We start from the raw sequence: 18,241 nt of genomic DNA on the forward strand, positions 1-18,241 counted from the left end.
GGTCAGTCTTACTGAGTACCCTCGTACTCAGGGTATCCTTTGTTGTTGTTTCAGAAATATAGCAGGGGACAACTGAAGAGGAAGTCCCGAAGAACTAGGGTATTGTACGAGTCTCATGATACTCTAGAATAAAACTTAGTTGTTTAATTACTTGCCTTAGACTGGTTTTATGTTCAAAACTCCTAGTAATGGTCTAACTTGTTTTGTTAAGTTTATTTCAATCTAGGATTTGTAATAATTCGTATCTCATGTATGTATGTAAAAGTGTAATATTTGTTGATGCTTTCCGTTCGTGGAAGCGATCTTGATGTATGGCTATGAAACACGTCGGGGATATTTCGAGGCGTCCTAGGGACACTCGATGGACTACCGGGCTTACACTGTTTTAAGTGCGTTTTCGAATAATTGCTGTTCCGACAGCGATTAGACGCACTTAAGCCAATTTAAGTCGGACGGTTTCGCCACAATTAAAAATGTATCATATTTTTCTTTAAATAAATATTACTTGTTCGTGCCATGTTAAATTTTATTCAACAGCTCCATAATCTAAATATGTTAGAGAGGAGTTTGGATTCAACAAATATAATGATTATATTATTTTTAAGTGTGTGAAGAATATTAGTAATATATAATATTTGTGTTATAGTGGATTCTATTTTTATGCAAAAAAAGATTAATAAATCATAAATTCAAATTTGATCATAAATTTAAAAAATAATAGTTAAAAATTTTGTGTAAAGTAACATGATGTGAAACCTAAAATATATAAAAGTAAAAGGCAAATACATATAGAGAAAAAGGGAAAAGACACACAAAAATCATTGAAATATACATTTCTTAACCCCAAATTTGTTAATTAAACAGGTCAATATTTTACATAATAAAAATAAAAAATTAATGTATTATATAACTTAGTGGGTCTGGAAAGAAGTGATAAGAGAATATTGTTATGAGGATATGGTATCTATTTCATGATAATTTCTCCATCCACATGAGCTCGGATAATCATTAGTATTACTTTTAGATACAACCCATTAACCTATGACCACAATATCACCTAAATTTTGTTAGACTAATCTACCACTCATTCTGATTTTATTATAAACCTCTTAAATAGATTTAACAAAAAAATATAAATTTAAATAAAAGTAAAGAAAGATAAATAAACATAGCTATGGTTAAATAAGTTAGCACAAAGAAGAGTAAGGTCAACTTAAATAGCCGGTGCTAGGAGGCACTGCAACCTTGGGTCAACCCTTTTACGCGAAGCGAGGATGAAAGCGTAAGCATGTTGCAGTGTAGGTGTGATCCACTCAGCGTGCAGAGTGGGTATGAGATGTTTTTTTAGGCTGGGTCGTTACAATTGGTAATCAGAGTCAACTTTCACTGTGTCACAAGCGCGGGCATGGTGTGCATGACGCATGGGCACTGTGTGGACACGATCTGGCACATGCGCCGACAAACGTACGGACGTGGTCAGGAAGTTGATCCTGAACCCTTGTACGACGAGGATGTTGAATCCTTGAGGGTGGGAGTGTTAAGAGTAAGGCCAACTTAAATAGCCGGTGCTAGGAGGTAATGCAACCTTGGGTTAATCCTTTTACGCGAAGCGAGAATGAAAAGCATGTTGCAGTGTATGGTCAGGAAGTCGATCCTGAACCCTTGTCTGACGAGGACGTTGAGTCCTTGAGGGTGGGAGTGTTAAGAGTAAGGCCAACTTAAATAGCCGGTGCTAGGAGGTATTGCAACCTTGGGTTGACCCTTTTACGCGAAGCAAGGATGAAAGCATAAGTATGTTGCAGTGTAGGTGTGATCCACTCAGTGTGCAGATGTTTTCCTAGGCTGGGTCGTTACGGATGAATCGCTCAAAACTCAACATGAACAATGAAGAACACAAACAAGTACATGCAGACAAGAATTGGTCATCAACCCGTTCCCTAACCAAGAGGATCTCTCCACACCAGTTGGGTGCCCACTGAGCGATGCCTAATCATTAGGATCTACAAATTGAGTTAGAAGAGTACCAAACACACGGTGATCAAAAGATAGAATGAAAGCTCACAAGCCACTCAGACTTCAATCGCTCACCCAACTCACAAAGCTTCACTAAAATTAGAGCCGGAGTTGGCAGAGCTAATATGCTCATATGCGTTATTAACATGCTAGTCCCTTAATCGCTTTATCATTAATTGGCTAAAACCTACTCAGCATTCTAGATGCACTTTCACTTTTTTTTCAAGCCAACCGACACCCCTTCTATGGCTTCCCTATCGATGCAGGCGGTGCATCTCAAGTGAAAAAGGGCAAAACATTGAAAACAGGGAAAAAAGTTCATCAAAAAACATACTTTGAAGTTTCAAAGAAACTTGAAACTTGGCCATTGCAGAACCTAGAGTCAAAATATTTCCAGATTAATTTATACAAAGATGACAAATTCCTATATACAACTGGATCAAAACTGGTGTTTGGGATAAAATCCAAGTGAATAAGTAATGTTGAATAAAACACTATCAACTGGAGGATCGCTTAACCTGGAGGCAAGTAATTAGTGAAGTTGACTGATACGATCTGCCACTAGCCCACTACTGACACGGTAACAGCCTACCAGATCGCGAATGAAGCTTATCGGAAATGATCGAAAATGAAGCTCTCTTCAGATCGTGACCGGCGCATGGCGCTACTGCAGTCATAAACCTAACTTCAATCGCAGCTCCTTGTCTACAGGCTATTAGGCATGTCATCCTGTGAAACTGGCAGACAATCACAACACGATCATGTTCACCAAACAAACAAGAGTACGAAGGCAGACACATTCTAGCGTGATGAATAACAGATGTTTTTAACCCCCATGGTATGCTGAGTTTTGCCTTTTAACAACATGGAACAACTGGGTGAGTAAAACATGGATAGCTATGGCATTCAAAGCCTGACTCCGTAAAAATTAGAAATCCAGCTTCAGGCTGTAACACTTATTTAGATCCCGAAACCGAACACTCCACGTATCCGCTGGAAAATGAGTTCTCTCCAGCCCCTCTCCGTGTTCTCTACCACAGTTGAATTGCCATACCTGCGACAGCGCAGTGGCAACATATGTAAGTACTAGGAGAAGTTTGAGCAGATTTTAAGTTCAACGCACAGGAAATGACACGATGAATAATGAAAACATACTTGTCTTCCTCAGGCACATCAGTTTGTTTGAGCTTTATGATTGTAACCCCAGATTCAGGCTCATCGAACACCAACCTCACCTGCATTTCAAGGTTCATACACAGTAAGGTGACACTGAAAATAACATGATTAAAGTAATCCACATTGCATGCACAGTTACAACTATAGACATCCAGTCCAATAAGCACATCTATATTTATTTATCCAAGAAAACTTACAGCAATTGCCAGAAAGCAGCTCTTGAACAGAGTAAAAACATCTTAGCTTATTAAGCACCCAAAACACTTCCTCGCAAAAAAATGCACCCAAAACACAAGCTAAGCAAAAGCAAACAAACAGGGCATACTATTGCATACTCACACAAACTTTAACACTCAATTGTTAAACACAAACATCTGAAATTACTTGAGCTCACAAATCCTATTGCAGTGTAGGGAGGTTTTGCATACTCACACAAATTTTAACACTCAATTGCTAAGTCTTGACAAAAAAAAAAATAGGGCATATTCAGCAGCAAATGTTGCATAGTCACAGATAGCAGTGCAAATTGGTGACCCTCACCCCTATTCATAGAAGAAATTTCAGCAACTTAAAAGCACTCACTCCCAGATTAACTCGTGATAAAAAATGAACGATTCCATTACTGGGACACGTTGCTGGATATTTTGTGTACTCAGTGCTCACTGAAGAAAATTGATCAACCACAATTAAAGGTTTGTTGTGAAATGCATTTGGTGGCCTGAGGTAACAAAGCGAACACTTAAATTGGTTGGCATGAATCCTCACCTCCTACTATTCATTTAGCTGTTTCAATCCTGATGGGAGTAAACTACCATGCATAGCAAATAACAGCCCCAAGTAGGCATAACAAACTTCTATTTGCTCTTTGACAAAACAAATCTTAATCCTCGAGTTGAGTCACTCATCTGAATTTAACTGTTGACACTTCACCTAAGTTTTGATACGCTATTGTTGGGCATAAGCAATACCAAAATGATTTTGTTGGCATAGATAAATCAGGCATCCATCGTGTGAGAAACTTACCGAGGAGTAAAGGTCGTCTGGCCAGCTCCCAAACCGCCACTTCTGTGCAATCAGCTTCCCTTCCTGCAGCTCCTCATTGATGCCGGTGATGGACCCATCAAATAGGCTAAATTCCCCTCCGACCTCTCTGCTGATCCTCGCATTGCTCTGTGTGAACCCCTTCCATCTGTTCTCATCCATCAAGATCTCATATATGTCCTTGGCGCGGCAGTAGAACTTCTCCGTCATCTCAATCGTCTTGAACCCCTCCTTGTCCTTCCCCTTGGCCTTCTTCTCCTTCGCAGCCGGCGCAGGAGCGGGGGGCTCCTCCTTCTTCGCCGCCGGGGCGGCGCCAGGCGCTGCGGCGCCGGCCTTGGCGGGAGTCTTCTTGGACTCGAGCTCGTCCTTGGCCGGGCCGCCCTTGGCCATGGCGGCGACGAACTCGCGGATCTTCTCGAGGACGAGGGGCTTGCCGCGGGCGAGGAAGGCGTCCTTCGCGCGGCGCGCGAGCGGGGTCTCGTCGCCGCGGACGGTGACGCGGAGGTCGGGGTCCTCGTCGGCGTTCTCGTCGGCGAGGTAGGGGACCTCGGCGGCGCCGGCGACCTTGGCGGCGCCGGACTCGGAGGCAGCCTCGGCCTCCCAGGAGAGGGTGAGGGAGAGCTCGTACCCCGGGATGACCTTGCCCTTGCGGATGTTGACGTAGGCCTCGCCGTCGAGCTTGTCGAGGGCCACGGTGCGGAGCGTGAGGCCGCCCTCGCCGTCGAGGACGGTGAGGCCCGCGAGCAGGGCGGAGAGGCGCGCGCGGGACCACTCGAGGCAGTCGCGCTCCGCCCAGTGCCAGTTGTGGACGTTGGTGCCGTCGGCGCGCTCCTCCACGATCCACCGCTTGTCGCCCTCGCCGTACTTGGCCATGGTGGCGCGGAGTGGGGAGGCGGGAGGCGGGGCTTAGGGTTTGGTCGGGCTCGGGTCGCGTTTGGATCTGCGCGTGGTCTGTGGTGCGGGGAGGATGACCGGAAGAAGGGGGGGAGTTTTTTTAGAGCAGGAGGCGGCTGCTTCTGGATGCTTCGGTCGTGGATTGGAATACTCTGGAAGTCCAGGGGCAAACGAGGAAGGTGTCTGGTAAGTTCCTTCCACCGTTACGATGTCCTGTCCGGAACGGGAATATACGTAGCCTTTCCGCATCAGAAATTCAGAAGATTCATTTTTAGATCAGCGTAAACATGTTAAAAAGAAGTGAATTCAATTAAATATTATATCTGCTGGTGTTGTATTCTCAAAATACTGCACGAATTTTTGGAGGGCATATTCGAAATATTAAAAGGGGCTAAAATCTAGGCTCTCATTCTTTTGGTATTTTTGCTATTCTTAACATTAAGATTTGAAATGCAAAAAATAAAAAATTGAAAGGATGTTCGTAGAACTATCCTGCGTAAAATAGCCAAAAACAAACGACGCCTGAGAGATTCGAACTCTCGCGGGGAAACCCCATGTACTTAGCAGGCACACGCCTTAACCACTCGGCCAAAGCGTCGTTGTTGACACATCAACCAATTATGTTTTGTTATACATGAAACAATTCAGTCCACAGCTATGCCCGACCACTTGGCAAGTAGCCGTAGCCGTAGTTCTGCGTGGCTATGTGCCAGATCAAATGGACTTGCGCTGTTCAAGGAGAATTCCGAATTGAAAGGTGTGCGAGTTTAGAGGGAAACAAAAGGAACGTGTAATCCCAAATGAAGAGGATCATTCCCCGCATCGACTCGGTTTAGTTCAGGGCCTGGTCATGCATGACCCTAACTATGATTAGATTGGGCCAAACCCAACAAGCTACATGGGTGCACGCGTCACTCCAAGCCTTTCCCATAAAAACAAGGTATTGTTTTCAAGCCAGAACACGACAGCTTAAACCGCTTTGTGATTCATATTTTTTTCTTTTGAGTTGTTGTCATTCTGTCGTTTCATTGGCCGAAAGATAACAACAATTGGCTGGCGCACCAAAAGGACTCTGTTTTGGGGCTTGAAGATCAGCGCGGGGCTCTAGCAGTGCAACACATTTGAAATACAAAAAAATAAAAATTGAAAGGATGTTCGTACATCTATCCTGCGAAAATGACTTTCAGGGCCAAAGAAGATCAGCGCGGGCTGTAGCAGTGCAACATCATTCAGAGTTCATGTAGAACAGTAGTACCAGCAATTACCAGCGACTGTCTACAAACGCTTCTGATGCATTTCTGGTCATGCCTGGCAGTTGCAATTAACATCTTCGTTCGTTTATAGAAAAGAGGACAGCTCACTTGTGCACTCATTTGTATGTCTGATTCAATGAGTCTGATCAATCAGGACAAAAGGAAGAAGGTTATTAGACCAACATCAGTGCCTAATCTTCCTATGCAATATCCAAACAGAGCAGACGAATTCAACTCCATGTCGCGTCTGCAGTGCCCAGTCATACACTGGAACCCTTCTTTGGGATCGTCACGCCGTGACATTTGGAATTGTTACCTTTGGGATCAGTCAGTACCGCTTGCAGTAAACAGCAGCCAGACTCCTGTCAACGTAAGTCACTTGCCCGAACACTATCCAAACCATCACCAACCATGACAAAGAAATCGTTGACGAATTGGCAAGTGCGGCCCTGCAGTTTTGTCCAATTTTTCCGGTAAAACGTACCAAAACTGTAAATAAAGACTAGACTAGTGAGCAGTTGTTAGGATAATCCTCGCTGCATATAAATTACTTAGGGTTAATCTAGTCAACTCAAGTCTTTGTTTTTAGAATCTAAGTCTTTTCCTTGGCATGTAGGAGTAAGCCATTAAGAATGTCTTTTATGATTTCTAGCAAGCTGAAGCTATCGCAGCAGCAAAATCCACTACTCTCACTCGCAGTTTAGTGCCTACTAGTTCTGTAGCTCGCAAACAGTTCTTTTTTTTTTTTGATAAAGGATAGCTCGCAAACAGTTTAAGGCGGACATGAGCAACCAGGAATGGCCTTCGTCATCTCCGCGAGCAGGAACTTCTCCGCGCTGCTACCGGGCCTCTCCAACTTCCTGTGTCTGCTCTGAACGTCGCCGACAATGGCCACGCGAGCGACCACCTCTCCACGATCGAGCCCGATATCGTGCTCAACGCGGAGTTATGGACTTATGGGACATTGGCTGACAACCTCGTCGTGGTTGACGTCAACAGCCTCAACGTGACCATGCCTCCTGATTGATCTGTCCTCATTTTTCAATCCATTTTGGGATATCTTTCTAATTGTTTGCTGTACTTTCTCTCATCAACACATCATATATAGTCTCGTTGGTAAAAAAATGATTGAAACCGACTGAAAGAATAGCCAGTTGTTAATAGTCACTAAATCGAATTTCTAGCTATATAATAGCTGGCTATCTAACTTGGCAAAAAACGCCAATCCAAATATACCATTCCGGAGGGGAGATCTTTTACAGTACACAATACTACCTTATACTACTGTTCGAAAATGATTCGTATGTAAGGATCCGACGGTTGAGATTAATTATATACTACTAAAACCTTAAGCTGTAATATAGGTAGTATGCATGAGTAGTATATGTAATATAGAGCTATGATGGAAAAGATGTGAAGTGGCATTATAATTTGCAGATGGTAGACAAATTTCCTTTCTTCCTCGTCTCGAGTACTGGCGGCGGCCGCGGCAATGCGGACGTCCTCGCGTGTGCCACGGCCGGCTGTGGGATGGCAGCAGGCTGCCCTCGTGCGAGGATTGGCCACCGATCAGGAGGGCGGCAAGCGGCAGCGAGCAGTGCGTGCTCGGATCGGTGCAGCCAGATTGCAGGACGGCGTTGCGCGGTCCTCACGCGTGCTGTGGCCACCAGTAGCTCCTTGGGCCCAGAATATTTCTCTCGTGTTCTAACAGCATGGCTAACATGGCTGATTTTTCAGAAATTTACATACTGCAATATTCTGTAACGACTACCTGATAGTCTATGTTTATATCTTGTATTGGATTTCTCGCCAAAACCTCTTAAATGTGTTTTCTTTACCGAGCGTTGGGAGATCGACGGGCGCCGTGGCGTGCGGGGAAATAGCGTGCGGAAAAAAAAATCCCCGAACAATATATGTTGTGCTAATTACAATTTTACCCATACCAAAAAATAGCCTATACTTTGTACTACCACCTGGTAGTATTGTGCACCGTAAAAGAGCTCCATCTAAAAAGTTTCACAGAGACAATATTTTGTAGGTAAAACAGTAGCAATGTGCCAATGACCAACGTATGAAACGGATTGACACTCTTTTTACAAAATGAAATTATCTCCGGCCTCGGCGACCGCACACAGCCACAACGGATTGACACTTGTCAATTGCATTAAGAAAAGTGAAATAAAAAAAGTGTTACGGGTTCTCTTTTTTTCTCTTCTAAGTAGTTGAAGGAGCTTAGGGACATATTTGGATGGACCAAACTCCTAGCATGTTCATGTCAATAGCCCATCTATTTGAATCAACCAGGTTTGAGCAGAGAGAAAAGCACTCAAGGGGCCTTAGAAATTCAACATGTAACTTACACGACAAGTATTTGAATGGAACCATAGAGCACCTCAACAAAAGAATTTGAAATGAAAAACGAAAACGATAGAAATAACATGGTATGTGTATTGGATGCACAAGGATTGGCAAAAGACAAAATAACTTATAACAAATGAAATAAGCAACTTCCGCTGATGAATAAATTGCCAGCCTGCCAACTCTTCTCTTATCGATAAGTAAATTAGCATCAGCATGTAACACCCAGGCTGCAACCAAAGTGATAATTCTTGAACTTATATAACATATTCATCAAAAACAAAGAATTGCCGGTGGATAAACCTTCATAAAAAACTAATCACAGTATGGTAAGAACGACTTGTGTTTGCTAGTGGAAAACGAATTTTCTAGAATACAAAATGGAACTTCTTCACTTATGTGCGCGAGCTACCAAGGCTTCAAGTTGCAAGCGTACCAAGCTTACAAGTGTAGATCACTCCTTGATCCAACCAAATGTTCCAATGCATTCTTCGATACACGCAGTTGGTTCCCTCGTGTGTACACTTCTTCGTTGACTTGAACTCGAGCGCAAGGTTAAAACTTTCAAACAAATCCCGTCAGGAATTCGTGAATTCTGGTCTTTTCGGGCCTTAACAAAAAATAATTTTTTTCGGACAAGAATTTTATTTTTAATTAAACTTTCATCCTTTAAATAGAAGGTATGTCAACCTTATTTGAAACCCCTCCTTTATTCTTTTATTCTCATGCAAGTCTAAAAAAAGAGAAGAAAAGCAACTCTTGCTGATTCTTCTCATCATGCAAGGAAAGGGGCATCCTCATGCAATTTACACGTACCTCTAATTCACATGACAAGTGGCGAGCATGTAGTGCGACACCGTTGAAGCGATGTATCGCCAACCATTATGATGTGTAGTTTATATGTAGTGTGAACATGTTGTCAGCCACCCAGTAGAGTTAATGTGCTCTCAACACGCAGGATACATCTCACATATATGACAAATGTTGAGCTTGTAGCATACCCCAACAATGCAAAACCATTAAAGAATGATCACATATATATAGTGCATGTCCTTTTTGTGTTTCTAAAAAACAGATGCCGCCAGATTTGCGTTCCATGTTGTTGAAAAGGTATTAGCGTACACCAGGCATGCAACATTTAGTTCACATGACAAATGTTGAGCATGCAGGACATTGTCTTCGTAGGAGAGCCACGATAGTAGACAGAGATGAAGATATAATGGCATGTATTTGCAGATTTCACGTATTCTCGATGTAGTGTCTTTGATGATGCCTAATACCTTACACATAGCATAAGTCCCTAGGAGAAAAATCCTATGCATAGACATGCCGCAATCTCTTTACATCAAATTCTAATTAATGTGACTTTGTTTTTATCTTTCTTGTTGATTACCGTTGGTCGACATGATGATTTCAGGCACTCAAATCCAACCCGAGGATAAGAAACTCAACAAGAACAATCGCTTGCTTTAACATAGGTAAGGATATTGGCAACCCTTAATTCTTATGATAAATATATGTGGTATTATGTCTAAGTGCAGCGGTGTTAGTGAATACTTTACAAGCAGCCTCTAGGTCACATGACAAGTATTAAGCATTTAGCATGACATCAGCATCAATACAAACCAATTCTTGCCAATTCTTCTCGTCCTTGTGAGGGAAGGAGCATACACATGCAATTGACATGCACATCTACCTCACACTCACACGACAAATGTTGAATATGTAGCGCGACACCATAGAAGCAAGTTATAGCCAACAGATATGAGGTGGAATTTGTATCGTGGTGAATAGGCTGTCAGCCGCCAAAAGAGAGTTGAAGCGTTCCGAACATGCAAAGGTCCAGCTCACATGACAAAATGCTGAGCTTCCAACGCACCAAAACAACACGACGCATTTAAAGAATGATAATATATGGCGTGTACTCGTGTTTTTAGAAGACCGAATATGCTAGATTTTGTTGAAAAGGTATTAGTATGAACTAGACATGTAACGTCGGTTCCCGTGACACATGTTGAACATGCAGCCCACCATTCGCGTAGGAGCGTCGCAGTATAGCAGATAAAAATGAATGCATGATGTGCATTTGCAGGTCTCGCAGTTACTCAATGAAGAAGATATCTTTGACGCCATCATATACCTTGCACATACCATTATACCTTTTCAGAAAAAATTGATGGGTATACGTGGCAAGATCTCTTTATCTCATCAACATGTTAATCAACTAACTTTGGTTCTATCGCCAATCCATGATTTTGAGTGCTCAACCTAACCAGGAGCACGAAAAAAAAAACCCAAGAGGAACACTTGAAGTTTCAAAATCTCCAGTGCCGCAACAACAATGAGACTACCAGACAAGGCACATCACACACATTTCACTCACACATGCCTGCGCAGCCCCCACCAGGTTTCAGGGTCCAAAATTTAACACGGCCACACCAGACATGGCCCCGCAGCCAAACAGGCCCCACATGGCCGAAAAGGGTAGGGCGCAACGCAAGCCGCACGCTGTGGAGTGGATTATGAAGTGCTCTCATCTCGCAACAAATCCCAGCCCCAAGCAGAGCAAAGGAAAGAAGAGGATGCCGAAGAAGCGACGACCCGGATGGGGACCATAAAGCAGCGGAGCCCACCGAGCGAGAGGATCGCCCTCGGCCATGTCCTACTGAGGGAAGGAGCATCCACAAGCAATTGACACGCAGATCTAGCTCACGCGACAAATGTTGAATATGTAGCGAGATACCGTCGAAGCAAAGTTATAGCCAACAGATATGAGGTGGAATTTGTATTGTGGTGAACAGGCTGTCAACCGCCAAAAGAGAGTTAAAGCGCTTACGACATGCAACGGTCCAGCTCGCATGACAAAATGTTGAGCTTCTAACGCACCACAACAACGCGACGCCTTTAAAGAACGATAAGATGTGGCATGTACTCATGTGTTTTTCTAGAAGATCGAATTCGCCAGATTTTGTTGAAAAGGCATTAACATGCACCACCAGACATGTAACCTCAGTTCCCGTGACACATATTGACATGCAGCCCATCATCCGCATAGGAGCGCCGCGGTATATAGCAGATAAAAATGAATACATGATGTGCATTTGCAGGTCTCACGGTTCCTCCATGAAGAAGATATATTTGATGCAGTCATATATATCTTGCACATAACTCTATATCCTTTGAGAAAAAATTGATGCATAGATGTGGTAAGATCTTTATCTCATCTGCATACTAATCAACTGACTTTGGTTCTATCGCTCACTTTGCCGAGTCGATCGATGATTTTGAGGGCTCAACCTAATCGGGAGCATGGAAAAAAAACCTCAATAGGAACGCTTGAAGGTTGAAAATCCCCGGTGCTGCAACAACCATGGGACAACTGGACAAGGCATGGTGCACACATTTCACTTGCACACGTTTGCGGCCCCCATCGGAGTTGAGGGCTTGGAATTTAATGAGGCCGCGCCGGGCATGGCCCCCACAGCAAAACAGGCCCCGCATGTCCAAAAGGGCAAGGCGCAACGCGGGCCGCATGATGGGGGAGTGCCTGGGACTGCGCGGTGCTTCCGTCTCACAACAAATCCCAACCCCAAGCAGAGGAGAGTAAAGAAGAGGATGGCAAGAAGGTGACGACCTGGAGGGGGACCCCAAAGCGGCAGAGCCCACCAAGAGGGAGGATCGACCTCGACCATGTCCTACTGAGGGAAGTAGCAACCTAATGCAATTGACGCACACATCTACCTCACGTGACAAATGTCGAAAATGTAGTGAGACACCGTCGAAGCAAAGTTATAGCCAACATATATGAGGTGGAATTTGTATTGTGGTGAACAGGCTGTCAGCCTCCAAAAGAGAGTTAAAGCGGTCACGACATGCAAAATTTCAGCTCACATGACAGAAATGTCGAACTTCCAACGCACCACAACAACGCGACGCCTTTAAAGAACGATAAGATGTGGCATGTACTCATGTGTTTTTCTAGAAGATCGAATCCGCCAGATTTTGTTGAAAAGGCATTAACATGCACCGCCAGACATGTAACCTCAGTTCCCGCGACACATATTGACATGCAGCCCATCATCCGCGTAGGAGCGCCGTGGTATATAGCAGATAAAAATGAATACATGACGTGCATTTGCAGGTCTCACGGTTCCTCCATGAAGAAGATATATTTGATGCAGTCATATATATCTTGCACATAACACTATATCCTTTGAGAAAAAATTGATGCGTAGATGTGGTAAGATCTCTTTATCTCATCTGCATACTAATCAACTGACTTTGGTTCTATCGCTCACTTTGCCAAGTCGATCGATGATTTTGAGGGCTCAACCTAATCGGGAGCATGAAAAAAAAACCTCAATAGGAACGCTTGAAGGTTGAAAATCCCCGGTGCTGCAACAACCATGGGACAACTGGACAAGGCATGGTGCACACATTTCACTTGCACACGTCTGCGGCCCCCATCGGAGTTGAGGGCTTGGAATTTAATGAGGCCGCGCCGGGCATGGCCCCCACAGCAAAACAGGCCCCGCATGTCCAAAAGGGCAAGGCGCAACGCGGGCCGCATGATGGGGGAGTGCCTGGGACTGCGCGGTGCTTCCGTCTCACAACAAATCCCAACCCCAAGCAGAGGAGAGTAAAGAAGAGGATGGCAAGAAGGTGACGACCTGGAGGGGGACCCCAAAGCGGCAGAGCCCACCAAGAGGGAGGATCGACCTCGACCATGTCCTACTGAGGGAAGTAGCAACCAAATGCAATTGACGCACACATCTACCTCACGTGACAAATGTCGAAAACGTAGTGAGACACCGTCGAAGCAAAGTTATAGCTAACATATATGAGGTGGAATTTGTATTGTGGTGAACAGGCTGTCAGCCTCCAAAAGAGAGTTAAAGCGCTCACGACATGCAAAAGTTCAGCTCACATGACAGAAACGTCGAACTTCCAACGCACCACAACAACGTGACCCCTTTAAAGAACGATAAGATGTGAGGTGTACTCATATTTTTCTAGATAATTGGATCCGCCAAATTTCGTTAAAAAGATATTAGTATGCACCACTAGACACGTAACCTCGGTTCCCACGACACATGTTGAACATGCAGCCCACCGTTCACGTAAGATTGCCACGGCATAGCAGATAAAGATGAATACGTGACGTGCATTTGCAGGCCTCCTGATTTCTCAATCGAGATGATATCTTCTCTCACAGTTCATATACTACCATGGTATCTTTTAAGAAAAAATTGATGTGTAGACCCAGCGCAATCTCTTTATTTCATCAGCATATTAATCAACATAACTTTAGTTCTAACGCTCACTTTGCCGAGCCGATCGATGATTTTGAGCACTCAACCTAAACAGGAGCGTGGAAAAAAAAACCCCAAAAGAACGCTCGAAGGTTGAAAAGCTCAAGCGCCGCAACAATCCCGGGACAACTGGACAAGGCATAGCGCACACAGTTCACTAGCACACGCCTGCGCGGCCCCCACTGGACTTCCGGGGCCCGGAATTTAACGCGGCCGCGCCGTGCGTGGCCCCCGCAGCCAAACGGGCCCGCGCCGAAAGGGCAGGGCGCGACGCGAGCGGCACGCTGGGAGTGCGGGGAAACTGCGCAGCGCTGTGCTCCCGTCCCGCAACAAATCCCAGGCCCAAGCAGAGCAGAGGAAAGAAGAGGACGCCGAGGAGGCGACGACCCGGAGGAGGACCCCAAGGCGGCGGAGCCCACCAAGCGGGAGGATCGCCCTCGGCCATGTCCGCGCCCGCGCCCTCCCCGCCCCCCGGCGCGCCGCCCTCCCCGCCGACGCCGCCGCCACCGGAGCGCGGGGTGTTCTACTGCGACGAGTGCGGTAGTGCGCTGCCCACCGCGCCCTCCTCGCCGCACCGCGTCTGCCAGTGCTGCTACCGCGGCTTCCTCGAGGGGAACCCTCCTCCTCCACCACCGCCGCCGCCGCCACCCCCACCGCCGGAGCCCGTGCTGTTCTACTGCTACGAGTGCGGGAGGACGGTCGACCTGCACATGCCGCTGCCCGTCCCGCCCTCCTCGCCGCACCGCGTCTGCCCGGGCTGCTCCCGCGGCTTCCTCGAGGAGAACCCTCCACCTCCATCTCCCCCGCCGCCCCCGCCCGGCTCCGGCTCCGGCTCCTCCTCCTCCTCCTCCGAGCTCTCCGACGACCCCGAAGACGACGACGTCGACCTCCTCGGCGCGGACTACGACGCCGGGCGCGAATTCATCAGGAGCTTCGTCAACCAGGGCTCCCACGACGTGCCCCTCCGCAACTACACCGCGGCCGCCACCATGTCCGCGCTCCGGCACCACCCCCCCCGCCGCGGCCTGAGGTACGCCTTCAACGACATAATCCAGAGGCATCTCGACCTCCCCCCGGCCCCCGCCGCCGCCAGGGGCGGGGAGCCCCCCGCCCCGGCCACGTCCATCGCCGCGCTGCCCACGGTCGAGGTGGCCGAGCCCGCCGCCGCCTGCGCCATCTGCAAGGAGGACCTGCCCCTCGCCTCCCAGGCGCGGAAGCTCCCCTGCGCCCACCTCTACCACTCCTCCTGCATCGTCACGTGGCTCGAGTTGCACAACTCCTGCCCCGTCTGCCGCTTCCGCATCCCCTCCGCCGCCGGCCCCGAGGAGGCCGTGGCGCCGTCGGAGCCGGACTCGCCGACCACGCGGATCACCATCCGCTTTACTACCAGCACCCGCCGTCGCAGCCGCGTCCTCTACGGTGATGCGGCGGTGGTTGTTCCGGTCTCGGCGTCGCCCACGCAGCTCGCGCAGGCTGTCACCGGGGACGGAGCTGGTGGGCCTGCCAATAGCGGCGAGACCGTGTCGTCTGAATGGCCTCGGCACCCTGAGTCCGATGCAGTCATGTCAGAGGCCCGCGAGGAGGATGGCTCTTTTGATTGATCCAGGGATTCAAGTTATCAGGTAAACAATCGCAGCTAATCTCTCAACTATACTCCCTATATTTGTATTATGTCCCTGGAGCATGAATTGAATTGTTTAGCCTCTGTGAACTAAACAGTTTCAGTGGAGTCAATGGTTTTCATGTTCTGTGATAGTGATCATAACATGTCGTAGGTCGTGTTACATTTTGTTTTTCCTATTTGGCTGTATGTTTTCCGCTAGTTGATCAGGGAAATGTTTGGCTAGCTGATTTTCTTCAGTTGGAATTTGAATAATCAATTGCATGAAGCTGAATTTTCTGGGCACTACAAAAATTGAAGCTATTGTCAATGAGTTATTTAGGCACTGTCTGCTGTTGATTATATGAGCCCTGCTCCGTGTTGTTGAAGATTATGTATATCTATTAGTCTTCTTGTAAAATTGTTGTTACTTTCTGTTAATTTGGCTCGGTATTCTTAATTGAATTTAAGCACCTGCTTATAAATCATGACTGGATTAAAGCAACCTAATCATTTTAGATGTGCATCGGCAAGTTTCTGTTGTCTTAGCGCCAGTATCTTGGGTCATAGCAAAGCTGGTAGTGATTAGTAATTACTGTGCAATACTGAACATGCCTATCTGTGGTTTTAAAGTATCATCATCCTGTCTTATTTGTCTAAGGCTAGAAGATAACTTTAGTGCTCGATGTTCTGTTTTCATGATGTAGATGTGCACGAAAATATAGAAAAAATTATTGTTTTTCTGCAGAATCTTGATTGAAGAAAAGAAAAGGCAGAGCTAACAAAGCTGATGCATGTTTAAGTTGTTTACCACATTGTTTGATCAATGCAATGTACCTGTTTAATCTGCTAGAATGTTCGTTTTGGGTGTTGTTTACAATCAACTTCACTAGGTTAATTAACTTTTCTTTGGTACCTGTTATTTTGATTAGTATGTTTTTTCCTCGATGAGGTGCTAGAAACGGATTTTGCAGATTCTGTCTTGATGTCCTTCAAATGAATGAAATTAGCCCATGCTGCTGTAGTTTGACTTTGACGACCTTATCCTGAATCCTTTTTCTTGCGTTTTTCTCTAAATATATATATTATCTTCTCCATATTGGTAGTTTGTTGGTTAGTTTTTAACACCTCCATTCTTTATCTGCTGTGCTTCCTGTTCCTGCTTCATGCTATTTTTTTGTACAGCATGAACATATATATTCCACCAAATCTCTCTGCTGTTAACTAATTTTGCTCATAACCTCATATATATATACATCATTCTTGCTGTGTTGTGAACAATGCAATAACTAATTGTCTGATTGATGGCCACGTAAACATGAGTACTGCATGCTCAAGCAAAGCGATGTACCTGGCTGATGGAAATTCTGTGCATTCGACAGCAAAGAGGTTGATAGAGTAGGATCCACGCACGACCTAGGCCTTGGTGACTTGCTTATCCTTTTTGTGATTGGTTTTCTGTCTGTCAAGGTTTTATTCTTACATCAGCCTTGAGAAGAACTGAAAAAGTTATCCAACTGCTTCAACTGGCATATGCTGTTATTTGAAGAAATGGTGGACCACTTGACTTCTATTGCTCCTGTGAGCTTGCTATTAAGAAAGCTGAAGTACAGTGCTTTATGAGTGTGCTAGTACTTCACTTTACACATCACAGAAAGCACCTTTATGCTGCTAGAATTAGTTGACGCAAAGAAACATCCATCTTAATTTCTATTTTGGTGAATGAGGGATGTAGTTAGTGGTGGCAAACTAGCTGGGCAATAAAGCAGGACGTCTTATGTGGCAGTAGCATTTTTTTATCAACTTGCGTAATGAATAAATCCTTCATGTGGAACTGAACTGATATTTCAGAGAATAAAGTTGTAGGCGATTCGCGATTGATTCTTAAAGGGCCACTCGATGGCATCTTTTTGACTTTACAATCCTAAGAGCCATTCTTTTGTGTTACGATTTTGCTGTTACTGTCTATTATTCCTTAAAGCTTGCAAAGTCTTTCCAGTTGACATGCTCATAGTCATCTCCCCTTTTTCAGGCGATAAGGTGGTTGTTAGCTGTCAACCAACAAGAGTAGAAAGGAGACCATCATATGCCTTGTTTGTCAGGTTCCTGTCTTTGATCGGAGGAGGTTTCTTGCTAGACCATAGCATGCTGTTACATGCTGAATTAAGTTGTCCTATGAGGAGACCAAGGGCATTCGTTGCATGGGTTCTCAATGTCTTGTATATTGGTTAAACTTGTTTCGTAATAAGTATAATTGTGTACAGTTGGTGTTGTTCGCTCTGCGAAGCTGTGACTTGACCTGCAATCCTGCATTGGTAGATAAATATGGGAAGGTAAGGTTTTTGGCATCAGATTATATTCTAGTTAGGATGGGAAAGTAGCAAGAAAGTTTTGGCATCTGATTCTATGAGGTTGTTTGATGGAAGGTAAGGTTTTATCAGGTTGAATCCTGTTGCAAACAGATGTGAGGGCCAGCATTTGAGCTGGTCTCACCACTTGAGAAATGACAGGTACAATGGCTTCAATGGAATCGAATAAAAGGATGTTGGATTGGCTCGACTGTCTTGGTCTTGTGGATCCTGTAAGATCATCAC

The 18,241-nt window shown here is 45.4% G+C and overlaps 2 protein-coding genes and 1 non-coding gene across 3 annotated transcripts; 1 reads left to right on the plus strand and 2 right to left on the minus strand.

The window, feature by feature from the left end:
• Positions 1 to 2,820: 2,820 nt before the first annotated feature.
• On the minus strand, positions 2,821 to 5,227 carry LOC117862265 (uncharacterized). Its single transcript, XM_034745798.2, has 3 exons — positions 4,213 to 5,227; positions 3,169 to 3,248; positions 2,821 to 3,067 (listed from the first exon to the last, which is right to left on the minus strand). Exons 1-3 carry the CDS (start codon positions 5,101 to 5,103, stop codon positions 2,974 to 2,976), a joined length of 1,065 nt encoding a protein of 354 aa, XP_034601689.1. The 5' UTR covers positions 5,104 to 5,227; the 3' UTR covers positions 2,821 to 2,973.
• A 413-nt stretch (positions 5,228 to 5,640) lies between these two features.
• On the minus strand, positions 5,641 to 5,722 carry TRNAS-GCU (transfer RNA serine (anticodon GCU)). The gene has a single exon. It is a non-coding gene; the product is annotated as a tRNA-Ser (tRNA).
• Positions 5,723 to 14,322: 8,600 nt separating this feature from the next.
• Positions 14,323 to 17,995, plus strand: LOC117861594 (E3 ubiquitin-protein ligase RING1). The gene is made up of 2 exons (XM_034745169.2): positions 14,323 to 15,669; positions 17,680 to 17,995. The coding sequence occupies exon 1, from the start codon at positions 14,491 to 14,493 to the stop codon at positions 15,646 to 15,648; it is 1,158 nt and encodes a 385-aa protein (XP_034601060.1). The 5' UTR covers positions 14,323 to 14,490; the 3' UTR covers positions 15,649 to 15,669; positions 17,680 to 17,995.
• The last annotated feature ends 246 nt before the right edge of the window (positions 17,996 to 18,241 follow it).

The sequence above is a fragment of the Setaria viridis genome, chromosome 6 (assembly GCF_005286985.2).
Source record: "Setaria viridis chromosome 6, Setaria_viridis_v4.0, whole genome shotgun sequence".
Classification (NCBI taxonomy): domain Eukaryota; kingdom Viridiplantae; phylum Streptophyta; class Magnoliopsida; order Poales; family Poaceae; genus Setaria; species Setaria viridis.

Excerpts from the sequence above, each read along its gene's own strand:
- LOC117862265 (XM_034745798.2), bottom strand. The coding sequence starts at position 5,103 with ATGGCCAAGTACGGCGAGGGCGACAAGCGGTGGATCGTGGAGGAGCGC. Across the intron at positions 3,249-4,212 it reads CAGACGACCTTTACTCCTCG|GTGAGGTTGGTGTTCGATGA; the intron begins GTAAGTTTCTCA and ends CTTGAAATGCAG. Across the intron at positions 3,068-3,168 it reads GATGTGCCTGAGGAAGACAA|GTATGGCAATTCAACTGTGG; the intron begins GTATGTTTTCAT and ends GCGCTGTCGCAG.
- LOC117861594 (XM_034745169.2), top strand. The coding sequence starts at position 14,491 with ATGTCCGCGCCCGCGCCCTCCCCGCCCCCCGGCGCGCCGCCCTCCCCG.